Source organism: Colletes latitarsis, chromosome 1, assembly GCF_051014445.1.
Source record: "Colletes latitarsis isolate SP2378_abdomen chromosome 1, iyColLati1, whole genome shotgun sequence".
Taxonomy (NCBI): domain Eukaryota; kingdom Metazoa; phylum Arthropoda; class Insecta; order Hymenoptera; family Colletidae; genus Colletes; species Colletes latitarsis.
In genome coordinates, this window is record NC_135134.1 from 36,760,268 (window position 1) to 36,783,267 (window position 23,000).

The window sequence follows — 23,000 nt, forward strand, 5'->3', positions numbered from 1 at the left end:
AGCATTCAATGAAGTATATTGCAGGTAATTAAGTGATTTCTCATTGGCTTCTTAAGTATTCAGAAACAGAGCATTTATACGAAAGCATGAACACCGGAAAAAGTTATTTCGGTAAAGTCACGATTATTATAGTTACATCGCGTGTCAACTGTACTATAAAATTTGTCTATGTTTAAATACTTCAAAAATCTGTAGAGAAGTATCGAAAAATTGGCTAAAATCTTTTCTTTTTCTTTTTTTTTAATTCTGTGTATACAACTCGGTAACATCGAACTTCAAAAAACCTGGAATACGCTATTTTTAATAATACCGTTTTACGTTTAAGCTGCCCTGAATACTCGTTACATAGATATACAGCCTAATTCCGAAACTTTTCTAATTCTTTCCCCCTAAAAATGGATATAATCACAGTTAGGACGTTTTGTTACAACAATGCAAAAGTTACTGCATCATTTACATTGTTACGACTAAGTTTTGATTCTTCAACTTGTTACTTCCATTGAACATTATAAGGCAAAAGTTTAGAACTGTATCGATTACTAATTGTTTTCTTTATCGATTACTTTCTTAACTAATTTTCACAGATACGCGCGTTCGAACGTATTTCAAGTTTTCCTAGTGTAGAAATAACGAAATAACGTCAGTCATAGATTTCGCGCGTTTCGATGACTGATAATGAGTACAAAGTAAAGATAATACACAATATGATGATTGATGCACATGCATACTGTCAGCGTTTGCGAATAGTTAGCAAAGCAGCTGTTCAGCGTTTAATCGTGAATACGTTTATGACTAGATAGAAAATAAATTTCGAAAGGAAACATCTTTGCTGGTTCGTGGTAAGAATTAATGATGATAAAGTAACCGTGCGAGTTTAAGAGAAGTGAATTCGTTGAAATAAAATTTAGAGTAATGTTATAGTGTAGTGCCCGAAAGAAAGAGTACGCAATATTCCTACTTTATCAAAAGACATATCTTTGTGACGTTCGATACTTAAACAATGTGAATTCCGCGCATTAATCGAACCACAAATCACTAATTTCGTTGAATTGATAGATAAGATTGCTTTGTTTATTTAATGAAACAAAAAATTAGTCATACGATATCTAATGAGATTTAGTAACGATAATGATTCCAACTTATTATTCCTGTATTGACGGGTAAATTGTTCGAAGTGGCGTAATACGACTAGGTAAAAAATTCATTGAATTATTTCCATATTTCATTGTTTCTTTGTTTAGTCCTGTCAATTCCGTAACCGCAACTCTAGCTTTTATAACACAATTCCAAAGTAATCGATTTCTATGCTTCTTCTACTACATACTAAACACAATTAACTATATCTTATTAAAATTTAAATAACTCTACACTATCAACATATGTACATCCAGTGTATGATACATTTTGTAAATATTGTTACTGACCAATAAGTACTGAAACTATCACTGTATACAAAATGTAACTACGTAATTGCATGTGAATTAAAGGAAAATTAACGTAACAGTTAACAATTAAAGATCGAACCGAAACAAAGCATAAGTACCTTTATATTCATCTTAAATCTCGACCCTTTGTTTCATAGTTTGAATCCACTGCCGTAACAATTTTGAAACGTTTATAGCTGTATAATCAATATAGGAAAAGATCAATCAACAATTTCATCGTCTATTCTTTAAACTTAATAACGAATTTAAGCTAAACAATCCTTGTCACGGTCCATCTCCATCGGACCTTTGCCCCAAATCTTTCTATTCTTCGTGTAAGGGATTAGTCCTACCAAAAGTCCAGAGAGGATGATCCAACCACCAGCCATGTGGAAAGACAAATCCCACGAGTTCGTTACATCGAATAACCAGCCAGCCAGTGGTGGACCAAGAAGATTTCCAATACCTTGACATAACAAACTAAGGCCGTAGGCAGTAGTGAATCTTTCCAAAGGTATCAACTCCACGAGTATAACCGGCGTGAAACTAAAGCTACTCGCGAAAAAGAGACCGAATGCCGCTGAAGTGGCCATCAACAGGTTGTAATAAGGAGTTAATATCGACATTAGAATTGTTGCTATACCACAAGCGACTAGACACCAAGTGTACGTTTTACTAACGTTCATCCAGGGTTGATCTCCAGCCCAACCAAGACCAATCTAAAAATAATGCAAAATTAAACGGAACCCTCTTAAATTAAAGTAATAACGTTAGTCTTGCTCTCGACAGTTTTTAAAATAAATGAAAAAGTTGGTCATAATCGGTTAAAGAACCGAATCTTGACCCCTTTAGATCAACCTCAAACGATAAATGTTTAAATAATAAAGAGAAGGGTGAATTACAAAGATATTACTTTAATTGATTATTGTTAGTATGACCAACGTTTTCTTTTATTTCAGAAATTGTTTTAACGTTTCTGAAACGTCTCGTTCGGTTTCTTGCGTTGAGTATAATTGTTAAAAAGTAAAACCAATGTACCATTCCTATCGTATTGGTGATGCCAATAATACTAAGGAGATTCGCAGCGTCAGATTCGGAATAACTGTTTCTAGTAAGGTGTTCGGCGAGATAAAAATAAGGCACGATAAACCAAGTAAACAACAAGATCGTTGACAGCGATAACAATAAAAAGTGTAGTTCCAGGAACATTGAGAAATCCATCATACCCTTCAGTAAGTCCAACAGCTCGCCATACCACTTCTGGAAAAGAAAATGTACGAATTAACAACATACTTTGGCCGATGAATCTTACATTCAATCTTCTACGTTATATAAAAAACATTCGTTTTTGTTGTAGTCAAGCCTCTATAAAGGGGGGTTCAGTTAGAGAAGTTTAAAAAGGAGCAGGAGCAATTTAAAGATTTTTGACTCCTTATAGCAGCATAAGATAACGGTAATGATAAATATAGTTCGCAATAACTATAAGTGTTCTTGGTTACCGAATTGATTAATAATTATTACAGTTTATTTGAGCAATCTCAGAATAAATCGCTCTTCCTCACCTCTTCATTTTCTTTTGCCAATGTAGTCATACTATTCCTATAAATATCGGGACAGCTACTGGCCCTTAATCTATACTTGTGCAAGTTTAGGGCAGCACCTCGGTACATGACAGAGTTTCTGTGAACTCGGATGTCTTTGAAATAGTGAGTGTTTGTATTAAATTGTCTCCTCAACCACGGAAGCGAGTCCGTTCTGACGATACCACAGTTTAGTTCTCCAATCCGTTGTTTAGACACCGATTTTGTTTTTCGCCCTTCAGCCATCTAAGAGAATTAAGAAACTTATCAAAACATGCTCTTGTAGCAGGTACAGTGAGTCTCAGGAGTATTCGTACACCTGCAATTTAACAGTGCAAGTTACTGATATTGTTATAAAGCGGAATGTAAACTTTATTTAAAAAAAAAAGTATTTCAATGTAACAAAAATGTAATTTTCACCACTTAAGCTGGAAACTGATTCACTGATGCATGTGACTAAACTATTCACAGGAATTCGAAAGAAGCCATAATTTGAAATCAGGAAATGGTAAAGGAAGTCATTTGTATACAGAGTGTTCGGCCACTCTTGGGAAAAATTTTAATGGGAGATTTTAGAGGCCAAAATGAGATGAAAATCAAGGATACTAATTTGTTGATTGAGGCTTCGTTAAAAAGTTATAGAAACATTTTCGGCCATACAGTATATTTTCGGTAAAGAATTTTTTTCTCGAAAGTACGTAGGATTTCGGGGGTATGTGTATTCACCGAAAATGATTGTAATTGACCCCTGCAACCAAAAATAATTTTCCCAGAACGATGTGAAATTATTTAATTTTGTCAAAAAATTTCAACACCTACCCCGTATCGATTTTTCTTAAAACCTTGTTTTTTATTTTTAGTAATTTTGTTTGACGCTATACAGAAAAGTTATGTAATACTTTTTTATAGGTACCCATGAACTCTAGTTTGCTACTAAATTTCAATGAGATACGTTCACTATTGTAGGAGTTATGGCCGTTTAAAAATTGGACCACTTTTATGGGGTTTTTCACATTTTACGGGATCAAGGAGCAACTTTTCCAATATTTTTAGAATTTCTACATATTCTCTACTAATATACGCGTTGTTTGCCTTTTGAAACATTAAAATCCCCCCATCTGTTCAGGAGTTATGACATTTTAAAGATTCGCATGAAATCAGGGAAGCATTTCTGTCCTCACATTAGATTTTCGCTAAGGAATTTTTTTCTTGAAAATGCTTAGGATTTCGGGGATTTGTGTAATGACCAAAAATGGTAGTAATCGAGCCTTGCAACCGAAAATAATTTTTCTAAAACGAATTGAAACTTTTTTTTTCGTCGTAAAATTTCACACCTTCTCGAATTTTTTTCTCGAAAATGCGTAGGATTTCGGGGATATATGTATTCACTAAAAATGATTGTAATTAACCTCCGCAACCAAAAATAATTTTTTTAGAATGATTTAAAATTTCTTAATTTAATTTTTTAATAACTTTTTAACGAAGCCTCAATCAACAAATTGATATTCCTGATTTTCGTCTTATTTTTGACTCTAGAAGCTCCCATTAAAATTTTTCGCAGGGGTGGCCGAACACCCTGTATAATTTTTCGACAGACACGTATAATAAACTTGTTTACTAATAATTTTGTAAAGAATAATAGATATTTCTTGTATTTTCAGGTAGTTTCATTGCATTTTTTACTTTTTCCGCAAACCTTGCACCCTATTTGAGGTTTTTTTTAGCTTCTATGAATGAAATACTTTTAGAAAAATGGTCCCAAACGCGTCTAAATGGTACAACTAACTCCACTGTCGCTTTTCATTTTTAAACATGGGTACAAATATTATTTGCTAAGAATTAATAAAATTATTTTATTATTCGTGCTGCTTTATAAATTAGGTTCAGTATATAGAAAACTGAGGAAATTTTGAAATAAATGCACGCGTTTCTGTGCAAGGCTGCAACGTATCGCTCGTTTACTACACGAAGTTTTCAAATAACAAAGTCATTCGACGTGATACTTTTGAAACGAACGATCGTCGACAAAATTATATACTGTATGAATCCTTCGTGCGTAAAATAAAAATATTTACATATTTAGTCGGCCTTGATGTGACATTTTCAATAACTAAGAGAAAATTAATTTATAAATTGCATATGGAAAGGAAATCTCACTTGCAAATTGAGAATTTAATAGGAGTTAGTAAACGATACAGTACGTAATAAAAAGTATTAAAACAAATTAGGAGGTTGTAAATAAACCATGGAAAGAAGGCTCGAGAAAGTTAACGATTCAAAAAGAAAAAGCAGTTATCAAACAAATAAGACAAGATCCAAGACTAAGTGCTTCAAAGTTAGCAGCATTTATTTTTAAATACTTTAATAAACAAATAGAATTCTATGTAAAGATAACTTCCATGGTAGGGTAACCAGAACTAAGTCTTTTATTAATAAGAAAACAGGCGATTACAATTTGCAAAAAAATATATCAGATATAGATTTTAACTTCTGGGAATGAATAGTAGTATACAGGGTGTTTGGTTGCCCCCGGGAAAAATTTTAATGGGGGATTCTAGAGGCCAAAATAAGACGAAAATCAAGAATACCTATTTGTTGATGGAGGCTCCGTTAAAAAGTTAATAAACAATTAAATTCAAAAATTGCAAATCGTTCTAAAAAAAATATTTTTGGCTGTAGGGATCAATTACAATCATTTTTGGTGAAGAGTCATATCCCCGAAATCCTACTCATTTCCTAGAAAAAAATTCGAGAAGGTGTGAAATTTTTCGACAAACTTAAAAAATTTTTCAAATCGTTTTAAAAAAATTATTTTCGGTTGTAAGAGTCGATCACAATCATTTTTGGTTATTACACATAACCCCGAAATCCTACGCATTTTCGAGAAAAAAATTCCTTACCAGAAATATAATTTCTGGCCAGAAATGTCTGCCTGAATTTTCATGCGAATCTTTAAAACGTCATAACTTCTGAACAGATTGGACGATTTTAATGTTTAAAGAAGCAAACTACGCGTATTTTGATGGAGAATATGTACAAATCGCAAAAATATTCGAAAAGTTGATTCTTGACCTCGTAAACTGAGTAAAACCCCCTAAAATTGGTCCAATTTCCAAACAGCCATAACTCCTACAATAGTGAATATATTTCAATGAAACTTTTTTCTGATGTGGAGCTCATGAGTACCTACAAAAAAGTATTACACAACTTTTCTGTAGGGCGTCAAATAAAATTATTAAAAATCAAAAACGAATTTTTAAGAAAAATCGACAGGGGGTGGTGCTTAAATTTTTCAATGAAAAAAAAAAATTTCAAATCGTTCTAAAAAAAATATTTTTGGCTGCAAGGGTCAATTACAATCATTTTTGGTGAATACACATACCCTCGAAATCCTACCCACTTTCGAGAAAAAAATTCGAGAATGTGTGAAATTTTTCGACAAAATTAAAAAATTTCAAATCGCTCTGGAAAAATTAGTTTTGTTTGCGGAGGTCAATTATAATAATATTTTATGAATAGACCTACCCCGGATATACTACCCACTTTCTAGAAAAAAATTCAGTACGGGCGGAACTTTAAAGGTTAATATCTTTTTAACGAAATCTCCATCAACAAATTAGTATTCTCGATTTTCATCTTATTTTGGCCTCTAGAATCTCCCATTAAAATTTTTCCCAGAGTTGGCCGAACACCCTGTGTATCTCATATTAGAGAGAAAATTCAATGTGTTTGACTCTGATTGACGCACTATGATATGAAGAACTACAAACTGGAGGAGACTCCATCGTATTATAAAATTCAAAGGTGTAAACGTTTCTTTACAATAAAATTTATATCACTTTGAAAGTTTAGTTATTCCAATATACATATATTCCTCTTTGTAAAAATATCGTAACTTGTGTCGTTAAAAAATAATTGTCATTTGAAATGTTAAACTGGAGAGGAATACTTCCGAGTCTCGAGAAGTCTTCTTTGCGTTCAAAGTAAATAATATTGTACTGCTAATATACTAACTGCATGTTCAAACTCTTTGCCTAATAAGGGATTAGCCTCTTCGGATTCTTTTTTAGATATCTTTCTAGTTACGTGATTTTTTATGGAACCAGACACAGATCCTGAGTGGACGTTGTTTGCTACGTGCGAATCGTCACCCTTCGGTTCGTCGTTCGCTTGCTTGATCCTTCCAATGAAAACAAATTAAATTAAAAGTTTTGCGACTACTAATTTTACGTACTATTTAATTCTAACGGCGATACAAATATTAGTCGAGCGTATGTTAATTAATGCAGATCAAGTTTGCAACCTCATTGACATTGTGACGACGCCCTTGTTGCCAATTTCTCCTACGGAATTGTGTAGATTTTTATCCGAACAGCTTCTACATGCTAGAAGATTGGGATAGTTCTCCAAAATGACCTTGTACAGCCTCGGATTACTGGAAAGTAGCTCCAATACCTCCACGGGCACCTGTAATTCTCGAAAATGTATACTTTATATGACTTTTTCTTTGTATACATATAAATTTTATCTCTAATTTCATCCAACCTCCAATCATAAAATAAAAAATTTTTACATACGACTGGAGGTTTTAAAATTTGTCAAGGAAACGCAGTGCAATTTTCATACAACGATCTTTATTATTACTCGAGTTATTGTTATATTTTCCGCAATCTATCATCTTCAATAGCTGTCGTATCTCAATAATGATTTGACCAATGTCCTTCAAATTTTACACACGTGTAAAACAGATGATCATTCACCATCTAAACTAGAATTATGTCAACCTCTGCTTTTTTTATCGCCTGAATAAATAGGGAATTTCACGATCTCTTATATCGATTAAGATTATCTTTGATTTTTCTATTTTAAGTTAATGCAATCGCTTAAACGCGGGAAACAATTGCATGAAAATTATACTATGTTACTTTGAAAAATTCCTAAACATGTAAGAACAAATTTGGAATCCATGTTCCGCAATTATATAATAATTATGTATCAATTAAAATAATAATAATGTATGAATCACATAGCGAGTGTAATCTAAAATCGTGCACTTCCAGTTCTTTTGAAAACAAATGAATAAAACTGACACAGGCGTAAATAGTTCAACATATCTTTAGTTAATGTATAATAACAATATGACGACAATTTTATTAGCAAAAGGTAAATGAAACAAACTTTATAATTATCTATAAAACTATCGATAAAAATCGTTTACTAAACAACTAACTATTCTGCTGTAACAGTTTATTGTATCTTTATTATTTTCTTTTTATTTTCTGATAAAGTGTTACATAGTACATGTAAACAGAACTTAGTAGTTTCTAGATATGATTTATCAAAAAAGAATAAAGAAATCACTCAACTATGTATGTATATTCTACGCTTTGTTATGAAAATTTTTAAAGTACTTACTACTCATAAAATTTTTGTTACATTGATGTTTCACTTCAAATAAACACGTAATAAATTGTCTTTATATCGGTAGTAGTTTTTAAATTCATTTATTTGATTTTATAAAAAAAATTGAATCGTGTTCTTGTCAATCTGTAGTTCTTGATTTTAGTATTCTCTTACATATAATTTTACGAATTAGAACTAACTTTTCATCTATAAAAATCAATTGTCACGCAAGAATTTGTCGGTAAGACGTTTAAAATACATGTAATCGGTACAAAGTGGACCACATAAAATGCTATAAGTTGTTTTTTTATTAACCATTGTGTATACAGGAGAATGTACATACCATCCACGAACAAAAAAATTGTAAACTCATTACAAAATATAACGAAATCAGCTGCATCATTACAAATCAATATTTTAACATCTAAAATAAAAAGAAGATGTTATCTGTGTGAGAAAACAAATAATAAAAGAACACTAAATTGTATTAAATGTACAAAATTTATATGTAAGCAACGCTGACACTCAGTATGTAAAATATGTTATAAACAAATAATTTGTCTTAAATAAAAATATATAAATTCTATATATATATATCGTCTTTATTTGTGAAAATATAAAAAAATTCTTTGGACAAAAGTTATACTATTTGATGAAACAAATTTAAGCTCGAAGAAAAAAATTTTTTTTCAAAGTCAATTTTTAAAATTTCAGAATTAGCATTTTTTTTTAAAGCGATTATTATATATTTCTTTTCTATATTCTTATAGAGCGTAAAAATACGAATTCAATGATATGAAAAACTGCACAGAAACAGTACACTGAAACGGAGAAAAACGAATTACAAGAATAACAAATTTTCAAATACGTATGTGGCATTATTTCCCGTGGTCCAATCTGCACCAAATTTTGCACACGCCATTTTTTCATACAGTGGCGCAATTCTGGGGGGTGCACAGTACGTTGTCTTATCGACATAAATTGAAAAATTGTCTTTTGTGTCGATAAGGATAGAATTTGTAGACGTGTTCTACAACCCATAGTAAAGTGGGAAATTGCATAATTAGAGAAATAAATGTCCATCAAACATCATGTCACGTGATTTATAAGATATAAATATTTTATTGTATGAGTGATAATTTGTTATTTGTAATGGAATCTGCTGAGAGAAGTATGTATTTCGATTAGTCATTGTTTTGATTGTTTTTCTTTTCATTCTTCTAACGATATGTTAAATATATGAAAAAGAATAATTTTACTAAAATACTCCCCAAACCTCCCCAATAATTTTTACTATATTTTTTCGTTATTATGTTATGTGGAAGATCCTAAAAATGTGCTATGAGTCTCCTTGATTCGACCTCACTGTGCGTTTGCTATGATTTCTCAGGTTTTATTAAAGTTATAAAAGAATGTTTGTAACGAAAGTTCATCAGAAATTATGTGACAATATATTGCAATAGTAAAACTTAGAAAAATGCAGTTTATTCAATAAAAAAATGAGGTCAGCTTAACTAATGAAGTTGTATTTTTTTAAACAATTAATACATTTTTTTATTCTCCTTAAAAAACTATTAGTGGTCCTAAGTTGCAAATCAAGTATCTTGGAAGTTATGAATTTTGTCCCGAATGCCCATATATGTACTCTATGAACTGTGGGGCGTCCCAAAAAAAATTCGATTGTCGAAAAACAAGGTCTACCCTAACGAACACCCTGTACGAGGGTCGTCTGAAAAGTTTTGAACCTCGACACGAAGGTGACGTTTCTCGTTAAAACCATTCTGGTAGTACAATGGTATATGCTTTGGCAAATGCCTGTGAAAATTTCAGCAATTTTGGACGCTCAGTTGTTGTTTGGCAGTCGTTTGTGTCAGTCGATGTCAGTATTTTTCTAAAGATACTTGTATTTGAAAGGCAATACGTCTGCGCAAATTAAAACCGAGATCGACACTATTTACGGGAACTCTGCCCCATCATATGTCATCGTGAAAAGATGGGCAACTGAATTTAAACGTGGTCGTACCAGCTTGGCTGATGATGAGTGTTTGGGGCAGCTAAAAATTGCGATCACCACCGATGATATCGAAAATGTTCGCAAAATGGTACTGGACGACTATCGAATCAAGGTTAGAGAGATATCAGAGGCTATAGGCATATCAAAAGAACACGTTTGTCATATAGGTATTGATTAAAAACATGCGTAAGCTATCCTTGCTCACTTTTCACCAAAAGCGCAATCGAATGAACATTTGCAAGGCTCTGTTGGAGCGGTTTAAGCTGATTCATAACTGTCGATGAAACTTGGATCCACCATTACACTCCTGAGACGAAAGAACAGTCTAAATAGTGAACCGCAAAGGGTGAACGTGCTCCGAGAAAGGCGAAGACGGTTCCATCGAGGAATTGTGTTCATCGACTTTCTTAAGAAAGGTAAAACAATAACGGGAGTATATTACGCATCATTACTTGATAAGCTGAAGACAGTAATTGCAAAAGAACGGCCGCATTTGAAGAAGAAAGTGCTGTTCCATCAAGACAATCCACCAGCTTGCACTTCGAATTGGTTGGTTACTCACCGTATTCACCAAATCTGGTCCCCAGCGACTTTTTCCTCTTTCCTAAACTTAAAATATCGCTTGGAGGATAGAGATTTCCATCGAACGAGGAGGTCATCTCATACGTAAACACCTATTTTGCAGGGCAAGACACCAACTACTATTTGGAAGGATTAAAAGGGTTATAGCATCGCTGGGAAAAGTGTATTGACTTAAAAGGAGACTATGTTGAAAAATAAAGCTATATTTGGCCGAAAAAACTTTTCAGACGACCCTCGTATTTCGTAACTGTCGCGAGAAAGCTTTTTACGTGGTCCGTGTTACGCTCGTCTGCGTCCCTGCGGTTCAAGCTCACCTTCTCGTTGTGCTTGACGAAAGTGGGCAGATTAACGACGCTCCTGAACTTAATGTCGCCATTCGCTTCGTGGGGATCCTCCGTGGTGGTGCTGAGAATCTGTAACAAATACTCGGGCGCATGGTCGTTCTTTAGCATCCTCCTGAGCTCCTCGACCCCAGGAAAGTCGTCCACGGGACTCCCGGTGGACCTGTCGCACTCGGACTTGGTGATGGATTTTTTCGGTGTCGTCCCGTTTTGTTTTTGCTGCTCCAGGACCCACCATTCGGGATCGCGCATCACCGCCCCGCAAACGATCATGTTGAAGAAGGTGCCCGCTAGAAGCAGGCAGGTGCCGCGCCAGCCGTACTCCTCGATGAAAAACGTCGTCATAGGCGCGTAGACGAACGTCCCGATACCGGTGCCGCAGGCACCGAGACCTACAGCTAACGTTCGCTTCTTGTCGAACCAATAAGCGATGCTCACGACCGCAGTGACGTAGCACAGACCCAGACCTAGACCCGCTATGACTCCGAAAGTCAAGTACATTACCTCGATGGTGTTGCTGAAGCAGCTCAACACGAATCCGAACCCCGATATCAGGCCACCGACTATGGTCATGCTCCTGCATCCGTAACGATCGACGAGAGCAGACATGATGGGGCCCGACAGCAGCGGTACCGCCATGAACAACGAGCCGATCCACGCCGTCTTCGACTTGGACGCGCCGAACTCGTGAAGGAACTCGATGTACAGGAGGCCAAAACTGAACGAGACCCCGTCCGCTATCATAGAAATTACCAAGGACGCCAGCACGACCACCCAGCCCCACCCGCCGTCGGGTACTTTGGGCTTCCCTTCCGTATCTTTGATCGCCGTTGTCGTTTCGTCTTCCAAGTCCAAGGCGCTGTCGGAATCGATGGAATCCCTCGAGTCGTCCTCGCGGTAACCCGGGTTCGACGTAATTATCGCTTTCGATTCGAGATTCTTGTTTCGATCGACCGCTTCGACGCTTTTCTCGAACGGGTGTGCCGCTTGGTAGTCCAAATCGCTTTTATTGGTAGGGCTGGGTCCTATTGTAAGATTCGGCGAGGTCAAGTAGCTGTTATCGATAGGCGTGGCCGGTAACCTGTCCTCGGTACAGTCGGTTCCAGGACTCAGTAAATCGATCTTATCCTCCAGATCGTCCCCCAAACTGAGGTCCTTGCTTCTGCCTATTTCTGGGGAGGTAGTTAAGAAGGTGTCTTTGTCGGGCGACAAGGACTCCACGCTTCTGTCGATGGTGCGGGCAGGCGTGGATTGAAGCAATTTCTCGTCGGCCAGGCTACTGAGGTCCTCGGTGTTCCCAGAGTCCTGACAGATCCCGGAACTTTTCGTGGACGAGGCGATGCTGTGGGAACGAGAGAAATCGATCGCGTCGACGGTGTCTGGATCGGGCGTGAGGCACGGCGTGCTCGGAAATACGGTGGGACTTCCATTTTGCCAGCCGACGATAGGAGCTTTCTTCAATCCTCGATAATTTGAATTTTTTTGATCCCTCTGATGATTGTCCGACTTTTGACAATAGCTCTGATCCTTCGTGCTCAATTCGTCCTTTTTGATTACGTTCGCCGAACCGTTGCTACGAATATCGTTGTTGTTCCAATTCCGTGCAGATTTATACGAAACAGTATCCCCGTTCGATCCATCCTCCCTTTCGCACAGAACATTTTCGTTTCTATCGGTCATGGTTCTTCTAAATATAGGTGATGGCCGAGTGGATCCAACGACGGGGCCAGCCCTTCAGCCCTCGGATCTCGCTCGGGAAGGATCGTCCGCGCCCCTCAGCTACCATAAGGACTTCCCAGCCGATCTTGGATGGGCTACTAAACGTCGGTCGCCTCAGCATGCACGCTTCGTCTTCTTTCTTGTTCTGTGGGGACAATTTCTCTTTAATATCGTTGCAAAATTAAAGAACCGCTGCATCGAAATTATTATAATTTCAGAAAATAAATCGATATGATTCGTACAAAATGACCGACCGATCTTCGAGGTTTCAGGACGTACGAAAAATCTGTTGCGTTTGATTGGGATAAGGGAGTCGAGTGGTAAATACGATTGTTTATTAGTGCAGCGTTTCCCGAATCCGTTTTAATCACGAAACACTTTTCACCTTGTAACATGCAAGGTGTTTGGCTATTGATGGTAATTTTTTTAGGGTGAGATTCTATAGGCTACAATAAGACAAAAACAGAAAACTAACAAACTTGCGTTTGAAGCTTGTTCACTCTCCCATGTATTAAATCGTTTCATAAGTTCGTGTCGTGCGATATTCTGAAATTGACGAAGATAAAATTTGTAATTTAATAGAAAACAAACAAAATTTGTCAATTCAGAATTTTACGATGTTATAAAAATTGATATTTTGAGTTTATTTACTTTAGAAATATTGTAATTTCTCGAATCGTTTCTCTGTTACGTGATAGCATATGAACACAACTAAGTTCGATTTATAATTGTTTAGTACTTATCCCCTTTCTTTGATTTACTATGAGATCCAAATAAAGTGTTGCAAACTGGTTTTTTAAAAAATTAAACGATCTAGGGTGGATTGAACTTAGTATGTGCAACAAATTGTATTGTGATAATTGTTAATAGGAAAACGGGGGATCTGATAGATTTTTTAAATAAGATGTGGTACTATTAGGTTGTTCAATAAGTTCGTGGCATCCGATACTCTGAAATTGACGAAGATAAAATTTGTAATTTAATAGAAAACAAACAAAATTTCTTAGTTCAAGGGACTTTTTAAACAAATAAATATTCTATCAAAGCTTGAAGTTTTCACATTAGTTTATGGAATGAAATTTTCTTGATTGCATGAATATTTTTGTTAGTATACAGGGTGTTCGGCCACCCCTGGGAAAAATTTTAATGGGAGATTCTAGAGGCCAAAATAAGACGAAAATCATGAATACCAATTTGTTGATGGAGGCTTCGTTAAAAAGTTATTAAAGTTTAAAGATCCACACGTACTGAATTTTTTTCTCGAAAGTAGGTAGGATTTCGACGGTATGTCTCATGACCAAAAATGATTCTAATTGGCCCCCACAACCGAAAATAATTTTTTCAAAATTAATTAAAAATTCTTTCCTTCGCCGAAAAAATTCACCACCTACCCCCTGTCGATTTTTCTTAAAAATTCGTTTTTCATTTTTGATAATTTTATTTGACGTCCTACAGAAAAGTTGTCTAATATTTTTTTGTAGGTACCCATTAGCTTTACTTCAGAAAAAAGTTTCATTGAAATATGTTCACTATTGTAGGAGTTATGGCTGTTTGAAAATTGGACCATTTTTATGGAGTTTTTCTCATTTTTCTGGGTTAAGAAACAACTTTTCGAATATTTTTAGAATTTCTACATATTTTACACTAAAATACGCGTCGTTTGCTTTTTTAAATATTAAAATCGTCCAATCCGTTCAGGAGTTATGTCGTTTTAAAGATATGCATGAAATTTCAGGGAATCTGGCCATCTGGCCTCATATTAGATTTTCGGTAAACAATTTTTTTCTCGAAAATGCGTAGGATTTCGGGGGTATGTATAATGACCAAAAATGATTGTAATTGTCCACTGTAATTAAATGTAATTTTTTTAGTATGATTTGAAATTTTTTAATTTCGTCTATTTCAGTACCTACTCGAATTATTTTTTCTAGAAAGTGGGTAGGGTTTCGGAGGTATATGTATTCACCAAAAATGATTGTAATTGACCCCCGTAACTGAAAATAATTTTTCCAGAATGATTTGAAATTTTTGAATTTAATTGTTAATAACTTTTTAACGAAGCCTCCATCAACAAATTGGTGTTCTTCATTTTCGTCTTATTTTGGTCTCTAGAATCCCCCATTAAAATTTTTCCCAGGGGTGGTCGAACACTCTGTATAATAAAACTGAACCTTGTAAATAGACTGGAGATATTTATGCATTTATGGGAAATTTTAATTTTCAAAAAACTATAGAATGCACTTAATATGCAAAAATATTAGAAACACTTAAAGTAAGATACGAATTATTATATTTAGGGGTTGAGATCACTCTCTACAAAGAGCCAATTTTATTAATTCTGTTGATAAAAATATGAATTTGCATAAAGATCGGCAGTCTACTTAAAAAAAATAGAATACAACAATCTCCAGGCTTATTAATAAGTAAACAATTTAGAAGTGTCAATGTTTTAATGAAAAGCAATGAACTACATTTTAATAAAAAATCAATGGCTTTGCCAAAAGAAGGGGAGGGAGTTGTCGAGTGAGGAGAGGTTTACTGTTTTTCATAAAATTCCATTATATGTTTAAAATATTGCTTTAAGTTGTAGCACAAAATTTGGCATGAACATATTGGACGATTTAATATAAAGAAGATTTTTAAACAAATTTCAAGAAATGTTGTTACGGAAGAACATATTTTAAGGCTTCCTGGTCACGTTTTGACTATTAAAGAGAAAAATATTTGTATGTGTGTCATTTAAAATGATTCGAACGACTGAATGTATTTTAACGAAAGTTTATATTTAAAGTCGCCTCGGAAAATAAGTTAACGATCAACATATACGGGTAAAATAATAAAATATGTTTTAAATTTGTCCAGTACTATGTTATCATTAACGGCATTAAATTGTACCTTTTCAATTTCTTTATTATTGTTGAATATAAGCACAATCTAATGGTGATTATATGAAATAAGAAGTAAATAATATACAGAAATATTTGATAGATAATATTTTGTTTTATACTTGTTATAAACATTTTAAACAACCAGGTACGATTCATTTACATTTTTATAAAAATAGGTCAAAAATTTGTTACTTTAAAAGGAGGTATGATTTGAAGAATTGATTACTTTTTATACTATGTACGTTTTATACTATATATAAAAAGGCTCGTGACACATTAATTTTCTTCTTGGTAAAAGGTTCAACACGTAATCTGTAATATTTACTTGCCTTAAAGGTCAAGCTATAATTTGAAATATTGGCTTGCTTCAAGTTACTAACAGATGGGGAATATAAGATAAAATTTCTTACATAGTACGATTTTGGCAAGTCTTTCTTGTTACAAAAATGTCTAATCTATTTCAGAAACTCTTACTTAGAATCAATAGCGTCCGTGAAATAGTTGCCAAAATAAAGTGTTTCCTGATTAATTCGATCGGTTTAGTCTGTGACAGTATAATAATATCAGAAAAGAGATTATGTACAGTGTTCGTAATAATTAAATGTGTACTACGTTTTAAAATATTAATTTCAAACAAAATTTTTCTCCACAAAATTACAAAATAAAAACATTATGAAACTTAAAGTTCAAGGTTTATAAGAGGTATCTTAATAAGCAATATTAACAAATCAATTACTATTTTGCAAATTTAGGTAAAATCTTGAAATAATTAATTTAATTTTGGTTTGCTTTCAAGAGTGTTTATTTGCACCCGTTTCTGCTCGTATTATTAATTTTCACGATAGGTGTTCAAACATTTTACTTTTGACGCGATGAACGTTCGAAATCATATACAGGGTGTTCGGTCACCCCTGGGAAAAACTTTAATGGGGGATTCTAGAGGCCAAAATAAGACGAAAATTAAGAATACCAATTTGTTGATGGAGTCTTCGTTAAAAAGTTATTAACGTCAAAAGTTCCATCCGTACTGAATTTTTTTCTCGAAAATTCGGAGGATTTCGGGGGTATGTCTATTCACAAAAAATGATTGTAATTAACCCCCGCAAACGAAAATAATTTTTTCAGAATGATTTGAAATTTTTTTTTCCCGTCGTAAAATTTCACACATTCTCGAATTTTTTTCTAGAAAGTGGGTAGGATTTCGGGGGTATGTCTATTCACCAAAAATTATTGTAATTGACACCCGCAACTGAAAATAATTTTTTCAGAACGATTTGAAATTTTTGAATTTAATTGTTAATAACTTTTTAACGAAGCCTCCATCAACAAATTGGTATTCTTGATTTTCGTCTTATTTTTGTCTCTAGAATCCCCCATTAAAATTTTTCCCAGCGGTGGCCGAACACCCTGTATAGAAGAAGAAAATAGAAAGCCATATTTTAATAATTATTTAAACATATTTTAAAACACACATATAACGGAAAAAAATTGGGCATTCCTCGGTAGCATGCAAAGTAAACAAGCAAAAGAAGAGTATATGCCGAATTGTGCTACGATGAAAGAAGAAATTACATTTTAGTAGGTAATTACGAAAAAAAAGAAGAAAAATATCTACTCACCATAGAGGTAATGCAAAATAACTTATTTGCAGGCACACATGCGTGTTTAGGTGTAGGAACGTGCATGCGACACTGAACGGCGTGAGCAAATAAAAAGATAGGCGAAGAAAGAGAAAAAAATATTTAGTATTAGTCATCTAGCGATTAAATTCACTAATCGTTTATAGTCTACGCTAAAACAAGCAAAGCGTGTGGTTCAATCGGTGAATCTTGAGGCTGTAAAAAGAAAAATATACAACGGGGTAGTCTGAAAAGAGAAGATTTCCTGAAACATTATAAAATGCAGAAAAATATAAAACGATGATATGATAATTATAAAACACATTTTTTGTGTAAGAATTTACAAACGTGCATTAAAGTTGAACGATAAATATAGGTAAATGTACATTTCTATTTTTAAACTTATATATTGTAAGCAATATTATAAGTAAAAACATATAATCGATTCTTTGTAACACACAAAGATACCTTCATTTGAAATGCAACAATTAATATCCTATTGGAGCAAACGAATTAATTAAAAGTTTCCATATTTGAATATAAAAATATATTGAATATTCTCTACGTATTCCCGGATACTATTCCAGTTTTTCTCAGATCAAACGTCTTATCAGATTAAAAAATATTTGCGTTACAATATTAAAACATTCGCTTTATCTCGTAGCTCGAAAGAACCACGCTCGATTGGCAAACATTAATCAAATATAAAATACATCGTTATCTGCGTGACCGTTTTGCAGAAGTGCTTTTTTTATACAGGCGAATTTCAATCAGCACGCAGCTAACACGTTCAACGACTTTGATCGCCAGCGTGTAAGAGTATCGTCCTAAAACATTTTACCAATTATCGCTTATATAAATACGAGAAGGTCGACTTCTGCTTGGAGTATCGGCTAGAAAAACGATAAGGAATCACCTGTTAAGTAGTCATTGACTGGCTTCTGTGTACGTCATTAATGTTTCGACGAACATTATATTCCAGGAATGATAATCCGAATTACTGGATTGCGTATTACATGTGAAATTCCACTGTCCGTTGTCTAATTTTCGATGCAGAATTTAATGGCGCAAAATTATACAGGGTGTTCGGTCACACCTGGGGGAAATTTTAATGGGAGCTTTTAGAGTAAAAAATAAGACGAAAATCGAGAATATCAATTTCTTGACTGAGGCTCCATTAAAAAGTTATTAAAAAATTACAAATCATTCTGAAAAAATTCTTTTCGGTTGCAGGGGTCAATTACAAGTATTTTTGGTGAATAAACATACCCTAAAATCCTATCCACTTTCGAAAAAAAAATTCGAGTAGGTACTGAAATTTTTTGGCGAAATTAAAATATTTCAAATCGTTATAAAAAAATTATATTTATTTACAGGGGTCAATTACAAGCATTTTTGGTGAACAGACACATCCCCGAAATCTTACCCACTTTCGAGAAAAAAATTCGAGTAGGTACTGAAATTTTTCAGCGAAATTAAAAAATTTCAAATCGTTCTAAAAAAATTATATCTAGATACAGGGGTCAATTACAAACATTTTTGGTGAATAGACATACCTCGAAATCCTACGCACTTTCGAGAAAAAAATTCCTTAACGAAAATATAAGTTTTGGCCAGAAATGTTACCCTGAAATTTCATGCGGATCTTTAAAATGTCATAACTCCTGAACGGATTGGAGGATTTTAATTTTTCCAAATGCAAACAACGCATATTTTAGTGAAAAATATGTAGAAATTCTAACAATATTGAAAAAGTTGTTTCTTGACACCGTAAAGTGAGAAATACCCCCTAAAACTGGTTTAATTTTCAAACAACCATAACTCCTACAATAGTAAATATATTTCACTAAAACTTTTTTCTGAAGCAGAGCCCATGGGTACCTACAAAAATGTATTCGACAATTTTTTTGTAGGACGTCTAACAAAATTATTAAAAATGAAAAACGAAATTTTAAGAAAAATCGATAGGGGGTGTCTAAATTTTTCGGCGAAAAAAAAATTTCAAATCGTTCTGGAAAAATTATTTTCGTTTGCGAGGGTCAATTACAATCATTTTTGGTGAATAGACCTACTAATAGATCTAAAAAATTCATTACGGGCGGAATTTTAAACGTTAATAACTTTATAACGAAGCCTCCATCAACAAATTACTATTCTTGATTTTCGTCTTATTAGGCCTCTAGAATCTCCCGTTAAAATTTTTCCCAGTGATGGCCAAACATTCTGTATAAAAAAATGCTTATTTCGTAAGTGGTCCAATGTTCTTGACACAATAGCCCCTCGTTTAATGATGAAAAATCGGATCCATAAACTGTTGATTAAAGACGAATTCAAATCCTATCTTGAACCGAGACTCAACCATGAATCGAAAACAGATTTTATAAAATGTACCTTTCTCTGCATACAGAGTGTTTCAAAACGATGGGACAACCTGCAACTTGTAAATTCTTCGTGCAAATAAAAATCGAAAAATCTGTTATCTCTTTGTAATCCGAGACTTTGTTTTCGAGATATAAAAGTGTTACGTTTGGTAGCGCCTTATGCTTCTGACTGTCATATAAGTAACGCGTGCCGGAAGTAACACCAGTAATCTTTAAATACATATATCTCGAAAACAAAATCTCAGATTGCAAAATGATAAAAGACACTCCGATTACTTTTTACACGAGGAATTTCTTTTCTTCGTCTTGTCCTATCGTTTCAAATTATCCTTTAATTATAAATGCTTGTACATCGCATATGTTATTAATAATACATTAAAATTGTAATTTATTAAATACTCCAGAATATTCGAATATTATAGTTTAATTAAGAATTGTTTTTCTTCGTCTTGTCGTATCATTTCGAATTATCCATTAATTATAAATGCCCGTGTGTCGCGTATATTATTAATAACACATTAAAATTGTAATTTATAAATACTACAGAATATTCGAATATTATAGTTTAATTAAGAATTGTTTTTCTTCGTCTTGTCGTATCATTTCGAATTATCCATTAATTATAAATGCCCGTGTGTCGCGTATATTATTAATAACATATTAAAATTGTAATTTATAAATACTACAGAATATTCGAATATTATAGTTTCATTAAGGAATTTTTTTTCTTCGTCTTGTCCTATCTCTTCGAATTATCCATTAATTATAAATGCTTGTACGTCGCGCATATTATTGATTACATATTAAAATTGTAATTTATTAAATACTCGAGAATATTCGAACTTTATAGTTTAAATTTTCAGTTTGGGACTATCCTATTGCTCGTAGAACTAAGTCACTGGGTCAGTGAATTGGCGACCTTCATAAATGCGAAAGAAGCGTCAAACCAAGTGATTTATGGCTTTATCAGTATCGATGAAACCTCGATCGATGAAATCCGGCTCAGTCTCAGCTACATTTACCCTTTATATCCTAGTTTCCAGCAAGAGGCATTTCCATTAACGGATCAGCCTTGAAATTCGTACGCAAATATAGGTGAGTAATGCTACGAATTTTGTTTGAATCGTCGTATAATCAGATCAAAGATTTTATTGTCGATATATTGAATCGTCCGTTAATGAAGTATCGGAATTAATGCTTGAAAATCCCTCTCGAGTGGATATCGAAAATCGACTGTCTTTCCTGCGATTTCAAATACGACCAGTATATCTACTCATTATTTTGCAATTGACAAAGCAATCGTGTTGTACGCTATACGAAAAATAATGATAGATAGTATTCGAGAAAAGAAACCGTGTAGTATCTGATGACACAGATCTGGCTTGTACGTGTAATCTTTCGAATAATTCCACTTAAACTGGTCACTTCGTTTGTGAACACAGTGGCAAATATTTTTCGAGATAACGAATCGCCAGAGTTGGGCATTATTTCAATCAATTTTCATTTAAATAATTATTTAAGTGAAAAGTAGTTGGAATAAAAGAAGAAATAATTAAATTATGATTCATTATATATTATTTAAAATTATAAAATATATAATAATAGGCTGTAATATTTTTATTTTGTCCAAATTTCTACAATGCTTTAAAAATCCCTCACATCTATCCTACAATAAGATATATGTATATTTTTAAGATATGACACAACTCTAACATCGACGATTTTATTATAGTTGAACGAACTCGTCAAAATCAAATACACTTCCGGATAAATTATTCGAGAAAGTCATCGTTTTAAAGGCAACCATGAATGACGAATATTTTGTTTCAGAAGAAATAATATAAAAGACAATTTATTACAATTGTGTCGTATGTTTTTAAGTAAGAACTGGAAAATCAATCTCAAAATTTATTATTTATTTTAGAAATTTCTGTTTCTATAACTCACATTATGTTTTTTCACTTTTAATTCATAACTTTTCATCTACAAATACAAAATAAATTACTCATAGCGTTATACAGGGTGTTCGGCCACCCCTGGGAAAAACTTTAATGGGGGATTCTAGAGGCCAAAATAAGACGAAAATCAAGAATACCAATTTGTTGATAGAGGCTTCGTTAAAAAGTTATTAACAATTAAATTAAAAAATTTCAAATCGTCCTAAAAAAATTATTTTTGATTGCGGGGATCAATTACAATCATTTTTGGTAAATAGACATACACCAAAAATCCTACCCACTTTCGAGAAAAAAATTCGAGAAGATGTGAAATTTTATGATGAAAAAACAAAATTTCAAATCGTTCTGGAAAAATTATGTTTGGTTGCGGAGGTCAGTTACAATCATTTTTGGTCATTAGACATACCCTCGAAATCCTACCCACTTTCGAGAAAAAAATTCGAGAAGATGTGAAATTTTTCGACGCAAAAAAAAAATTTCAAATCGTTTTGGAAAAATTATTTTTGGTTGTGGGAGTCAATTACAATTATTTTTGGTGAATACACATAGCCCCAAAATCCTACACATTTTCGAGAAAAAAATTCTTTACCGAAAATATAATTTCTGGCCAGAAATGCTTCCTCGAAATTTTATGCAAATATTTAAAATATCATAACTTCTAAGCGAATTGGAGGATTTTAATGTTTCAAAAGGAAAACAACGCGTATTTAAGTGAAGAATATGTAGAAATTCCAAAAATATTCGAAAAGTTGTTCCTTGACACTGTCAAGTAAGAAAAACCACATAAAAATGACCCAATTTTCAAAAGTCCCTAACATCTACAATAATGAATGTATCTCAATGAAATTTAGTATGAAAGTAGAGCTCACGGATACCTACAAAAAAGTACTGAACAAAATTTCCGTAGGATGTCAATCAAATTTATTAAAAATGAAAAACGAATTTTTAAGAATAATCGACAGAGGGCAGGTGCTGAAATTTTTCGACGTGAAAAAAAATTTCAAATCGTTTTGAAAAAATTATTTTCGGTTGCGGGGGTCAATTACAATTATGTTTGGTGAATACACATACCCCCAAAATCCTGCGCATTT

The 23,000-nt window shown here is 33.5% G+C and overlaps 1 protein-coding gene across 2 annotated transcripts in view; it reads right to left on the reverse strand.

Moving 5' to 3' along the window:
• Positions 1-222: 222 nt before the first annotated feature.
• The window catches only part of LOC143343334 (monocarboxylate transporter 14), a 37,132-nt gene continuing 14,354 nt past the window's right edge, over positions 223-23,000 (reverse strand). The window contains exons 2-7 of one of the 2 annotated variants that reach the window (XM_076768142.1): positions 11,318-13,208; positions 7,308-7,471; positions 7,091-7,184; positions 2,987-3,250; positions 2,463-2,684; positions 223-2,143 (exon numbers count right to left, since the gene is read on the reverse strand). In XM_076768142.1, coding sequence (XP_076624257.1) covers positions 1,691-2,143; positions 2,463-2,684; positions 2,987-3,250; positions 7,091-7,184; positions 7,308-7,471; positions 11,318-13,024 — 2,904 coding nt within the window. In that variant the 5' untranslated portion in view covers positions 13,025-13,208 and the 3' untranslated portion in view covers positions 223-1,690. Of the gene's footprint in view, positions 2,144-2,462; positions 2,685-2,986; positions 3,251-7,018; positions 7,185-7,307; positions 7,472-11,317; positions 13,209-23,000 lie in introns of both variants that reach the window. The other variant, XM_076768134.1, reaches the window with a different exon arrangement.